General features: G+C 34.0%; 3 protein-coding genes across 3 annotated transcripts; 2 read left to right on the forward strand and 1 right to left on the reverse strand.

The window, feature by feature from the left end:
* Positions 1–456: 456 nt before the first annotated feature.
* Positions 457–6011, forward strand: LOAG_16714 (hypothetical protein; the record flags this gene model as incomplete). The annotated part of the gene is made up of 12 exons (XM_003137950.2): positions 457–584; positions 1073–1256; positions 1580–1724; positions 1978–2146; positions 2416–2491; positions 2598–2702; positions 2905–3063; positions 3267–3448; positions 3688–3929; positions 4090–4193; positions 4631–4903; positions 5814–6011. 12 exons carry the CDS (start codon positions 457–459, stop codon positions 6009–6011), a joined length of 1965 nt encoding a protein of 654 aa, XP_003137998.2.
* Positions 6012–6475: 464 nt separating this feature from the next.
* LOAG_02413 (hypothetical protein) lies at positions 6476–10829 on the forward strand (the record flags this gene model as incomplete). The annotated part of the gene is made up of 6 exons (XM_003137951.2): positions 6476–6941; positions 8195–8416; positions 8724–8895; positions 9180–9306; positions 9817–9961; positions 10341–10829. 6 exons carry the CDS (start codon positions 6476–6478, stop codon positions 10706–10708), a joined length of 1500 nt encoding a protein of 499 aa, XP_003137999.1. The 3' UTR covers positions 10709–10829.
* Positions 10830–11011: 182 nt separating this feature from the next.
* LOAG_02414 (hypothetical protein) lies at positions 11012–13494 on the reverse strand. The gene is made up of 6 exons (XM_003137952.2): positions 13134–13494; positions 12795–12988; positions 12124–12408; positions 11763–12047; positions 11546–11666; positions 11012–11426 (listed from the first exon to the last, which is right to left on the reverse strand). The coding sequence occupies exons 1-6, from the start codon at positions 13468–13470 to the stop codon at positions 11209–11211; spliced, it is 1440 nt and encodes a 479-aa protein (XP_003138000.1). The 5' UTR covers positions 13471–13494; the 3' UTR covers positions 11012–11208.

The raw sequence follows: 13494 nt of genomic DNA on the forward strand, positions 1-13494 counted from the left end.
TTTTGGCATCATTGTCTTGTACATAAGTGAACCATTTCCCGGAATAAAATTTCTCTCTCATTTTACATTTTTAACAAAGTGGCGTACTTGAATTCGTATCATCTGACATCCATCCACTGTCTGTACTAAGAGATATATTTATTTGCAGGAAATCGTCAATATCATGAAACGACTTAGTAGAAAGCCGCCAAGTCCTTGTAGATTTTGAGTTCACTGTAGTTAAGGCATCTGTCCAAATGAAAAAGCTTCCTTCTCTCTCTCTCCGGATAAGTTAATATTCCTTCAGGTAGTTAGTGGAATTAAGATTTCTAAAGGCATAAGGTACTGGAGAGTTCACAGCTTATTCTAGTGATGTTTGTAACCACATAGATGTGGTCACTGATGAAGTCATTGATTTGATGATACTTGTGATATGATGGTTTTACATAAATTTTAGAAAAACGAGGAAAAAGTGTAATGAATGGAATGGGTGGTTTCGAAGTACATGAATGTGATTTATTTGAGCATGAACCTTACACGGTTAATTGCCTAGCGCTAGATGAACGGCAGGGTATCCTGTCTGTTGCTCGACATTCCGATTTCGGGTAAGTTTTGCTTTTGTTCGCTAAGCCCCTAAACTTTTGCCTTGACACTACCGGTTTCCCGATGTGCGATTTCGCGATTGAACATATCCATGTTTAGTCTGCTTGACCTGTTCTTCTCTTGACATACGATTTGGTCTATTATTTTCTTCATTTCATTCGGAAGTATTGTTTGTTTCTAAATAATTTTCTTTTTTTATTAGTATATTGATTTTAATGAACAGCCATCACTATTGAGATTCCAACTCTTACTTAATTTATAAGCCTACAAATTATCTCCTATACAAGAAATGCTCTTTATTGCTGTAGTAGAATCTTTATTATTGTAGTAGGAAGGCATTTTTACTACAATCAAAGCTGTGACTCAGCTCATTTACAAATTTATTTGCTTTTCTGTATTTAAATCTTTTGCAAATGCTCGACGATTAGATAGGTTTTATTCGAAAATTTTGAATTTCACTCCTTGCATCTTCCAACAAAATATTTTATAGGGATAGAAAACGTAATGGCGTGATAGAATTTTGGAATGTAATTGGTACACCAATGTTTTATGTCCGAAGCACATTTCTTGGAAATAAAACTGCCGAATCACTGCTTTGGAAGGGCGATATTTTACTTGCCGCACATCTTGACGGTTCGATAACATGTCATCGTCTTCATACTTCGGAATACTCTGTGAGTTATGTCAATTATGAAGTTTTTTGGGATGGACTTTCAAAATACTTGACAACTATGCACAATAAACAGTGCAAAAAACATTTTTTTGAAAATCTGAATTTCAACAAAGAATGAGATTTTTGGTTATTAGTAATCAGACAATCAGATCAAATAATTGGAATGAAATAATTGTATTGTCTTCCAGTAAATTTATTTACTAAGTGATTAATATAATTTATATAATTTTAGCCATCACGTAATCAGTATTTCATCATTGTCTTTTATCCCTTTTTTCATGTGTTGAATTCTTAAATTCTTTATTGTATAATTTGTATTTCTAGATTGCTTCACTTACACCAAGTCCATTGTGGTGTTTGGCCTCAATAACAGGAAGCGCCTTTTGTGCTGGTTCAGATTCAGGAGCTGTGCTAATGCTCTCTTTGGAAGAGAATGATCGTATTGCTTTGAGCAAGACTGTATCTATTGGTAATTTTTATGTATTCCGAAATCTAAGCGTAGTATTTTACTTGTTCCATTTTCTTGTCAATATCAGTGATTTACCAAATTCAAAAAAACTTTTGTTCACCTAGGGGAGGAATAACGAAATAAATGAAGGATCTCATAATTTGATGTTATTCTTATGACTTTTGATTGAGGGATTTTTGATTTAAAAATAATTCTATTTGCATGAATTTGAATGACTAAATAAATTTTAAAAAAGATGAATTATTATTGTCAGGCTTTGGTGTGCACGTTATGTCACTGGCATGCAATAGCGATATTATCGCTGCTGGAACGATGGATGAAATCAGTCTTATAAGCGTACCGAAACAACGAATAGAACATAGAATGAAATTACCTCGGATCGAAAAACGGAAACCAACTGTTGTTTGGTGCTTATGTTTCATGTAAGTTACTTTCATTTTCGTTTCATTTTTTCGTAATAGTGTTCTTTTAGTGTGCAATTTTAATAAATTAAAAAGTCTCAATCGCTAAAATTTTTTTCTATTTTTGGACATAAGTCCTCTCCTTTGCCATGCTAGTTTTGTTGTAAAATTACGCTTCCAGATGTTTAGTTCTTGGCAGGGACTTGTCTCTTTACCGAAATAAAAATAAAGGCAAATCTGATTTCAATTAATGGTACATTCTAAAGGAAAACTGTAAGGAATGATTTCAGTGGCGATTTATTGGCATCGGGTGATTCACGAGGGTATGTAACATTCTGGAATACATCGAATGGAGCATTTTCACAAGTAATATTGTTTTTTTCACATCTTCATTTCAAAAAAAAAAATCAGTAAATTAGTGTAATATTTGGGTTAATCTTGGGTAAATGCTATTTAAAGCAAGTTTTTTCAGTGTTTACAAACACACCAAAGTGATATTTTATCGCTAACTGTGGTGAATCAATCACTTTACGCTGCCGGTGTAGATCCTACGATTGCTCGACTTGGGCTTAATCAGGTTTATATATTTGTTACTTAACTGGAGAGGGGAGTAGCATTCGAACGAGTCACATTATGAAATTTTAAGCGGAAAAAAAAAGCAAATATTCTTATTTTGATCAGAATCGTTGATTAAATAAATATATGTGGGAGGAGGATGACCATATGTTCAATAATAAACCTTTATTTTTGCACATTTCAACTTTGCAAATCAATTACAGGAACGTACTGCTTATCGCGTTGAACATCGAAGGACAATTCATAGCAATGACGTAAGAGCTCTGATTGCATCAAAACATACAACATCTCTCTATTCCGGTGGTGCCGATTACTATTTTTGCATCAGTAATCGTTTTAAACATGCTGATGCTTTAAAAAATGTTAGTTTCAAAATTCATTTGTATGTTTTTTTCATAAAACTATTTCTTGAGCTTTTCCCAAATGTTTTCATAGTGTTGGAAGTCACTAAAATCAGCAGAGTTGCTATTATGATAATCGCAACATGTTTTGTCTGGAAATGATCTGTTAGAGATGAACTGCTCCTTTTATCAGAAATAAGTTATCTCGATGAAATACTTTTTAGATATTCTGTAGTGTCGCGGTGGATGCGAATCTCTTTTCCTACCAGTATGATGATCGCATTGTTATTTGGGAAGCTGGTAAACCCAATACAGTAGCGTCAGAGAAAGGAATTTATTGCTTGTCAAGGGGTCCGGTTAAGTTAGCTCAATTACGGTCTCATCGTGGAGAATTCATTAGATCAAGGTAAGTTGATTTTGCTGTTAGTTTTTGGGACGAACCTCTCGAATTACGAAAGCAATTTTTAACCTTGGCTGTTTTAACTAATAAATATCTGCTCCTCAAAAAACGACTGCAGGAAAGATATGCGTATATTATTTATCCTGCATTTAAATTTCGTCTCGTTAAGCTTTGATCATGTGAGATCATAGGCATATAATCTCTTCCTGTCATTATAGTAATTAACATTTTATTGTATTTCCCAGTGCACTTAACCGTGAAGGTAGTTTGTTGGCAGTATCTACAGTTTGTACAACAACCCTTTACAAACTGGATCTCAGTTCCTCAAAAGAACCCAGTATATCTGTCATGAAAAGAATGGATATTTGTGGGACGGGATTGTTATTTACATCAACGTCTTTATTTATTGCATCCGGATGCCTTAGGATATCTGGCTTATCAATTGGTGATCCGATACCAGAATATCCAGATGTAATCGCCGAAAGAGGTGCTTCTGTTGCTTTTTGATTAATCACCCCTTCTCCAGAGCTAAATTTCTAATCTTTTTTCTTGACAGATACTTCATTAATTTATAGACTAATAAATTTATAGAGATAGGACACATGAGGGTAGTATATGTTTTCCATATGAGTATTACTGGTTTTCAGATAATGCCGGTGAGGTAGTTCGATTACACCCTAACATAACCGAAACGTCGGTTGTATTGCTCACAGCGCGAAATGAAATTTTTGTTCTGGAAATCCGCAAAAAGGTTTTTTTTTTAAAAAATGTTCTTTGTTAGGGTATGTTAAACTAGAGTGAATTTTAATGTTATTTGCAGTTAAGTATTTTATTTTATTCTTCTACTATTTTTACCTCCAGTGCTCTGAGTGCATATTATATTTTGCGTTTTTTTATATCAGCTGATTTCATAGGAGTGGAGTAAGCGTTTCTTTATCTGTTATTCATAAACGCAAATTCTTAGCTGCTGAGTACTCCCTTCCTAATGTGTTCTTTCTTATGTCTTGCTTCGGTTTTTTTCTTTTACTTCTTTGTTTTGTTATCTTTGAAAATTTCTCTTTAATTGTTGTAATAACTGCTACTAATCTTATAGTCAAGTAATCTGTTGAACCGGTTTTACAGGGAAAAGTATTTTAAATCGTTAGATATTTCTGTTCACTCTTTTTAAGCAGTATTCATTTTTTATAGATATTGCGAAAGTTGGAAATTCCCGGCACAGACATTTTCATCGATGTTCAATTTATTAATTTTGCTTCGCTCTATATTCTCTGTGCTGATAGAAAGCATACACTTATCGAATATAATACCGATACAAATATTCTTAGTGGTAGTACGATTTCAACGGAAGCATTATGCATGTTAACAGATGAATTAGTTTTACAAATGGATTGCAATAGTTCAAGTGGTGTTGTCTTGAGTGGTTCACGAGGCAGTTTTCGGGTTATTGCGCTTATCAATGGAGTAAGTGTCCTAATTAATATGCATATAGCTGTGGGAGGAAAAATCCAGTTTTTGACCAGGGGAAATATAGAGATGAAGACTCAGTGGATAAATAATCTATTAATCTGCTGAACCTTATGGTCAAATAATCCGCTGAGTCGGTTTTACACAGAGAAAAGTATTTTATGTCTTGATATATATATATGTATTTATATAAAGTGAAATGAAATGCAGTGGTTAAGATAATTTTCTAATTTTCCTCCTTTCCGAATTAAATTAGGGACACATAAAGTTTACAAATTTTCTTAACTGGGTTCACATGTATATATGTATAGTACTCAAAACTTTTTTGAAAACTACAATGTTTGAATTCTAAGAAATAATGAGATCTACCGTCTTTTGATCAGAAAACTGGTAGGTGAAAAAAAAAGACTTCCTCCTGAAAATTTAATTTGGACCAGAAATACGATGGCTCTATGTTTAGTGAGCAATAAGTATTATACATGATAATTTACCAAATCGTCCGATGGCTTGGCAGCGTAGCAAACCCTAATAATATATCCATACATGGTGTGCGAATTGGTGGCCATTCAAAAATACGATTAGTTTCGTATGCATCCTTGATTTTGCCTTCCCTTTACTTCTAAGGCTTGGAGGGGCGTGATGAACTTGAATTGAGACTCATCATGGATGAAGAGGAAGATGTCTAGGAGGAGTAGAAGGAATTCAGGAAGATATCATCCGTAATGTTTAGATGAGCGAGGTAGGGTTTGAAAGTAATTTTTAGGGAAGTAAATGTGGTCGGCTGGAGACGCATGGGAGACAAGACTTTGATGCAGTACATCTTTTATTCACTCTTTACACTCTTCGTTTTGCCTCGTAAACCATCATCCTATTTTTCCTCTACCCACTTTTAATGTTTTATTTGCAGAAACGAGTACTGCTATATGGACCAGAAGCGTGCGCACTAAAGAAAACGGAAGGAGGCGATGGAGTATGCTTAATGCGTAGGGATCGATGCATGCAGGCCTACTGGTTATCAGCCCGAAAATTGCTCTTCACGACTCCAAGTATGCTTGCCGAACCTTCCCAGACCGCTTTTCGACTTAAACGTTACGGCCTGAATTAATAACTGTTACCGTTGGTATTTGCTAGACGATCAGTTAGCCCTCCGATTCAATCAGTATTTTTAGCGAGTTATTTGAACTATTTTTATAAAGATAAAAATAAAATGGCATCAATTTTTAAGAAACCTTCAGATCCTGTTAGTTATTTTTAACGAATGCCGTTATTGCTCGCGAGAACTATTATATTGTCCTAGAAGTTTTGTAATTTTTATGAAACAAAAAATTGTCCTGTAATTGCCTATTAGGACGTACTATTGCTGCTGTCGTCCTGTTCTGTTTATTTTCTATGTTAATAGCTGTATCAAATTTATTGTTATTGTTGAGGATATATTGTTAAATTATTATTATTCACTAATATTTACAGCAACAACAAGTAAAGTACCCAAATTTGGGAAAATAATTTGATTAAGCAGTAAACAAACTGCTAAACAGATAAGCCAATCAAGTGGGTTGGACAGATAAATGAATGAATGTTGTTCTCCTGTTGCTGGCTTTTATGATAGGTGTTACAAAGTCAACAGAAGGACAACAGCAACAACAATCACATTCACAGAAACCATGTGAAAAACAGGAAATTCATGGGAAGGAAGCGTCAGGAGGTTATTTGACATCTCCCAATTATCCATTCAGCTATCCGTCTAATCAGGACTGCCTTTTCAATATAACTGCCTCTGAAAACTTGGTAATTCATCTAACTTTCACCCACTTCCACCTGGAGGGCCGCACGCTACGCTCTAATCAATGCCTTAATGATTATCTGATCATTACTGTAGTGGATCGTCAAGGACGTGAACATGTTGGTGAACGCTTCTGTGGTAATCAACTCCCTGAACCTTTATATACCATGCAAAATTCGGTTTATATTCGTTTTCATTCCTCACACACGGACGAGTACTCAGGTTTCCGACTACGTTATCAGTTCCTGATGGAAGGTTTGTTTCCACTTTTTTTTTTTTTGAATTTAAATATTTGTGGCAGATTTACGTTATACTCATAGTACTACCTGACTTCCAAATGATCAATTTCCCCTCTTTATCCCTAACAAGGTAAGCAAATTGATGGGGGGATTTCATATTCCTTCTCTTTACCATATATGTCGCAAGTTAAGCAGGGACAAATTCTAGAAGGATTTGTCCTTGCTTAACCCGCGATATCTCAGTAAACAAAAGACATGGGAAGGAATTATAGCAAGAAATAACAATTTCAGCAAAAAAAATTCACAACTATTTTAAAAAAAATTGAAAGTGAGAAGTGTAAGTAAGAAATCAAAAAAAATTAAAAGTGAGGTGAAAAACGAGAAAAAAAAACAGGACTAGAAATGATGAAAAGATGACGAAATAACAAAAGTGGAGTAAAACGACAAAAGTGAAAGAGTTGAAATACTTTTGATAGGAATAGAAGTGTCTCTTGGCATAAAATACATTAAATGAATCTTTTCTTCTGAATGCTAAAGAACAATTTGCGCCTGTCCAATGCTCACAATGTTCTGGTCGAAGCATATCAAAGCAGTAGACATCGAATGAGACAGTTATTTCTACGGATATTCAACAATTACATTTATTCAGATTGTTCTTTGGTATTCAGTGCATAAGATTTATAAAAAGTTAGTCACGCATTTCACGGTAATATCACGCCAAGAATCATCGCTTCTATCAAAGCACAAAGATAATGAAGAGTGGCGGAAACATTGACAAGAGATTCCCAGCTGATAATTTACGCCAAATTCAAAAAATATATGAGTATGGTTAAAAATTAAAATGTTCTCAAAAGTTTCAATTTTTCCGCTTTGACTATTTTACTCAAACACTTCATTTCTGATTCTTCATTATTACGGTAATTTGAAAATTAGGACCATTATTTTGAATTCATGAGATCAATGATGATGATCACAAATTGAAATTACTATAAATGATAACTCATTGAAAATGATAATATTGATAATCTTCATCTGTATCTTTATAACAAATAAATGTTGCTTCACATTATCCATATTGAGCGTATCGTTTTTCCAATTATTTTATCAAATTTTATCGCAAAATCGATTTAAAAATAAAATGAAAGGAAGAAAAATTTGTTGTGACAGAATAAAATGACCAAAAGCATTTCCACAAAATAAATTTCATTTATGATTAATTCGAATCAAATTTACAATTTTCAAATATTGCTTAAATATTCCACTTTTCAGAATCAGTATTTGAACCAGCTAGTAGCTATTTCGATGATGATCTGAGGTATCTGCGACACTGCGGCGGTCATAGCAGTATGAAAGCATTCAATGGTGAAATACGAAGTCCTGGTTATCCGTCATTTTATCCAAAAAATGTTACATGTAATTGGTTGTTACGTGTAAATCCTGGTAAAAAAATTTATATACGTGTACAGTATCTTGAATTATCACCAACAATGGGTTAGTTAGTTGGCTAGTTTTTCGTAATTATTAAATATTTAATTAAGATTTTAATTTTATTCCATAATTTAATTCCTAATAAAGAACTTAACGAAGATTTTTCTTCTAATCAACCAACAATAAACATATACTGTCTTACTTATTAAGTATTTAATTAACATTTCAAAGAATCTAGCCGAATATTTTTTAATCGACCAATAATAGATATATATCGTATAATTATTAAATATTTAATTAATATTATAATCTTTTTGATAACTCAATTTCCGATAGAAAACCGAATTGTCAACTTTTGATAGATTTGCAGCAGAATGTGATAAAGCATCAGTGTATATAATAGACGGTTATCGTCATGATTCAACAACAGATATTGTAACAAAAGATGATACAGGTCAAGTGAACTTCTGTGGCAGTCAACTTTATTATACCGAGGAAGGTATGAAGTCGTATATGTCCACCGGGAATCGTCTCATCGTTCGGTACTATCTTATCTTCTATTTCTATTTTAATCAGTAATCAACCAATTCATTTTCGGAAGTTTTCATCTATTGTATAATGAAAAGACAGCAATACTTGAAAACAATAATAAAGACAGCAATACTTTAAAAAAAAAAACAATACTTAGAGATAATAATACTTGAAGTCATTAGTACTTGAAAATAATAGTAATACAATAATGCTTATTGATTGTTGTTGATTTCATTCATCTCTCATTAAGCAAAACAATAAGCGATGGAATCAAATAATTGTAATTTTTTTTTAGATTTGTAACGAAAGATCATCCAAGTCCATCATTGCTAACAAAGTATGAGAAACAGGGTAAACCGATTGGTTTCCGTTTGATATGGACCGAAGTTCAGAAAATTTTACCGGAAGGAAATGTTTGCCCAGTAATTTGATTTTTTATCTTGAACAAAAAAAAAAAACCCTTTTATATGAAAGTGTCAGAAGTCCTTTTAAAATTTCAACATCCACACGTAATTGTATTACAGATAATTAGTTGCTAGTTAAATTACGCCAATTTTGGCAAATTTCAGTTGAGCTTGATAAAAAGAAAAAAGTGATAAGAATGAATGGAAGAAGGACAGACATTTACTGATAATTGATGGAAACAAACAGTTGAAGTAGATGATATTTTTATCAGAACATATCGAAAGACCCACATTCATTACTTGCGTTTGAGATACAATTGCGCTGCTAGTCAAGATAGTCTACAGTGAGCAAATCCGGAATAGTTCGGAAAAATCTGATTTTCATCCTTCCTCAACAGTTTATCCGAAGATTTCTCATTGCGAGTTCAAATTTGTTAAAGGAGTTTAAAATTTTTAGTGATAACTTAATAACATTGATGTAAACAGAAACAAAAATAAATGAATAAATAAAAAAAGGAAAAACTGCAGGGTTTTGCTTGCAAAGGTGGCGAACTATGTGTCGATGACGGACAGAACGTTTGCGCAAGTCGGACTCAATTGTGCATTGATAAATCGCTTATCTGCAACGGTGTGTATAATTGCGCCGAAAACGATTATACGGATGAAGAGAATTGTAAGTTGCGCTTTTTTTTTTTCTTCACTTAACGTTAAGATTGTAGCATAAAAGATAGATGAACCTTGAAGAATACACTGTTGATGGAATCTCCAGGAAGTTTTCTAAAGTTCCTATCACATATCACGGCGTAGTTGAAGTTAAACTATGCAAAATAAACCTCGAGTGATAAGCCTTAGATAATGCTTATCTAACTAAGTTCATTTAAAATTTTTCAACGTTAATGGATAAGTTGTAGTAACGGAAACAATATAAAGCTTCCATTACATTTTTTTGGGAAGAAAAAAATTACAATACTGAGGGATTAAATGTAGATTAATTGATAAGAATCATATCTATCCATCTGTGCTTCTCATTCGATAGATGCAATGATTCTTAGGCTATTCTCAACATATTATCATATCAACATGCTCAATAATCTTTCTCCTGATATTATTCATCATATCGGTGATTCTGTGGCAACGAAGAATTAGGCGACATGTCGAAGAGCGGAAACGTAAAAGTCTCGAAGCCGCAACAATGGGATCAGCTTCGTTGGCAGACAGTAATGGAAAAAATGCGGTCATTTGGGAACCAACAAGATGTTCCTCGACGAATCTTGGCCCTTCACTGGACATTCATCATCTTCATCCTGGACATTATCAGAGTCACTGCCACCATTATCACGATCAACAAAAGCAGCAGAAAGAACAGCAAAATCATATAGATCTCGCCGAAATGAATACTTTCCATTCAGCTCTATTATAACTTGAATTATGATTACACTGAAATCCTTGATGCAGATTTTACCTTATACTCCATAGCTATATTTGGCTGCACAACATGTCTTATCAAAATATTTGATTTATCAAGGCTTCACAAATGGAATTTTCGAAAATTTCCGAATTAATCTCAGCAATATTCCGTTCTTGTCTAGTATCTTTAATTAAGATATATGACCAAGTTTATTGTTCTCGGGACCTCTTTCTGCAATAATAATTTATTTTGATACCCAATTCCCTTCTACTTGCAATAACATGCATGCAGCCCAACAGTTTCAGTTTCAGTGGAGTAAATTTTATACATATTTTAATCAAATGATTGTTAACAAGCAGCAACAACGATAAATTCTTCTGGAATAGAGACATGCATAATAATGAGAAAAAAAGAGCAGTAATATGATGAAATTACAGGAAATAATCCTTCATCACGTCATCGAAATAATTCATGGTTTCAGAATACAGTTTGAAATTTACATTCTATTCTAATCACTGAGATAAATTTCGCAACATACAAAGGTCATCATTGTTTTGCTCAACACGTCCTGTCATCATTAGTAATTCGATGCTTTCTGGATCTCTAACAGCATCTTTAGTAAGCACTTCCACTGCACCATTCGAATCAAGCAAAATATCATCTTCGATACGCATGCCAATACCACGAAACTCATTCCTCACTTTTTCATTATCATGCCGAACGTAAATACCTAAAAACAAGCAGAGAAAAGAAAATAGCTTTCATTCCATCAGTCTTCGTTTAGTTGATTCTTCTTGCCACCAAAAGCATAATCACTCCACCTTATATCATAATCTAGAACAACCATACCTGGTTCTACGGTGAATGCAACTCCCGCTTGTAAGGGGATATTACGAGCCACAGAAGCAGTATCATGTACATCCATTCCAAGATAATGACTCACGTGATGAGGACAGATTCTATCCGCTTCCTGAAAAAAAGGAACTTTGAAAGTTTACTAGGTAATGATTCATTTGCATTTATTCGGCAAATTTTTTGAAAATATGGAAAGGAAGCGCAAACTTACAAAGAGCAATTCCTCCTTTCCCATACTGCTCGGATACATTCCTACTTCAGAAAGATTCTCCGCAATATATTCGATCATTGCTAGATATATTTCATTTAGTCTCAGCAATTCAGTTTGCCTAAGATAATCTAGGAGACGAGACTGTACGTCATTCAGAGCATCATAGATAGCTCTTTGTGGAACACTAAAATGACCAGAAATTGGGAAAACCCGTGTGATATCGCTTGAATAACCATCGTAATCACAGCCAGCATCTACAAGCATTGTATCACCACTATTGATTGCCTAAAAGTAAAATTTTAAATTTAAGAATTTCTGCATACAGAAATTCAAATTCACTGCAATGTGGAAAAAAAAAAACCTTATCTGCATCCAGATAATGTATGATGTTAGCACGATTGCCAGCAGCTACTACTGGTGGATAGGCAAGACCGGCAGCGCCACGACGTCGCATCTCCAGCTCTAATCGCCCGACAATTTCGTTTTCATTACTAGCCCCTCGACTTTTTGCTATCATTGCATTCATAGACTGTGCTCCGATCCAACATGTCCGGCGCATCAGGTGTTGTTCGGCTGATGACTTAATCCATCGTAAAGTATCAATATGTTCACGTACTGGTACAGACGTATTACACGCTGACAACACCTTCAATCCCGATTCTTTCATTCCATCCATTCAATTAATAGTATCAACGAAATTACACTATAATTTCCCAACCCTAACATATGAAAACACTGATCATATGAAAAAAGATCAATGTTTTCAATTCTAATCCAACCGTTAATTTCTAAATGTTTTTTCGACTTTTCTTAAATTTAACAGCAATATGTCTAACGAGTAAATTAATCGAACTGAATTAAGAACTATCATTAGAAGCCGATTTAGAAGCCGAGATTGGTTATTATTGGAGTTCAAAAACAAGAAAAAAATCAAGCCATAATGATAATGATGCTTCAATTCGTTAGATCAACTATGGATTCTAACACAAACAGGTAACAAAACTCCACTGATCTCAAAAAAAATTAATTTACCTCAGGAAGGCCATCCCGTATAGCATGAATTGTTGTAGTATCATATGAAACAGCACAACCGCCAGTATTTAACAGCATTTGTAAATCAGGAATTAGCTCATTTCGTTCTTTAATTTCATCTAGACCACTGATATTTGCAATTTCGTTGGCACTCAACCCAGGACCTTCCCATAATTCTTGCTTTTCAGAACGTTCTGAAAAACAAAAAACAAAGTAATAACTTATAGATATCTAAATTGCAAAAAAGATAAGAAGAATCATGTTTATTTGTTAACAAGTATTAAATAAATCCAAATAAGTAACCACACAATAAGGGACAACGGAATACGAAAACAATACTTCCAATATACAAAATTGACTTCGGTTCCTGCTCTGCTCCAGCTGTTATAACGAGCACAGCATCTGGTTGGTTTAAACCGGTAAAATACCGAAAATATGAACACTGGTGGAATGGATATGGTACATCCGGAGCATAGAATTGGCGTACAGCGGATCGCAACACCACAACCACAGATTTATTCTTGATTTCTGAGATCGTATGTCGCAATTTGGCAATTAAATTCGAGCGACGTTGCGTATACTCAGCAACGCTGATTAATTGCTTCATCGTTGTTACGGTAGTCATCGATGATGACAAAAAAATCCGCTGCAAACATCGACGTATCCCGCCTATCATCCCGCAAAAAAAGATACTGAAAAT

This window comes from Loa loa, assembly GCF_000183805.2.
Source record: "Loa loa unplaced genomic scaffold supercont3.14, whole genome shotgun sequence".
NCBI classification, from domain to species: Eukaryota; Metazoa; Nematoda; class Chromadorea; order Rhabditida; family Onchocercidae; genus Loa; species Loa loa.

Bases quoted from the DNA above. Each gene is read 5' to 3' on its own strand.
- LOAG_02414 (XM_003137952.2), bottom strand. From the start codon at position 13,470: ATGATAGGCGGGATACGTCGATGTTTGCAGCGGATTTTTTTGTCATCA. The intron at 12,048-12,123 runs GTTTTTTTTTTT...TTTTACTTTTAG, and splicing joins ATTATCTGGATGCAGATAAG to GCAATCAATAGTGGTGATAC. The intron at 11,427-11,545 runs GTATGGTTGTTC...GCTTGTTTTTAG, and splicing joins TGCATTCACCGTAGAACCAG to GTATTTACGTTCGGCATGAT.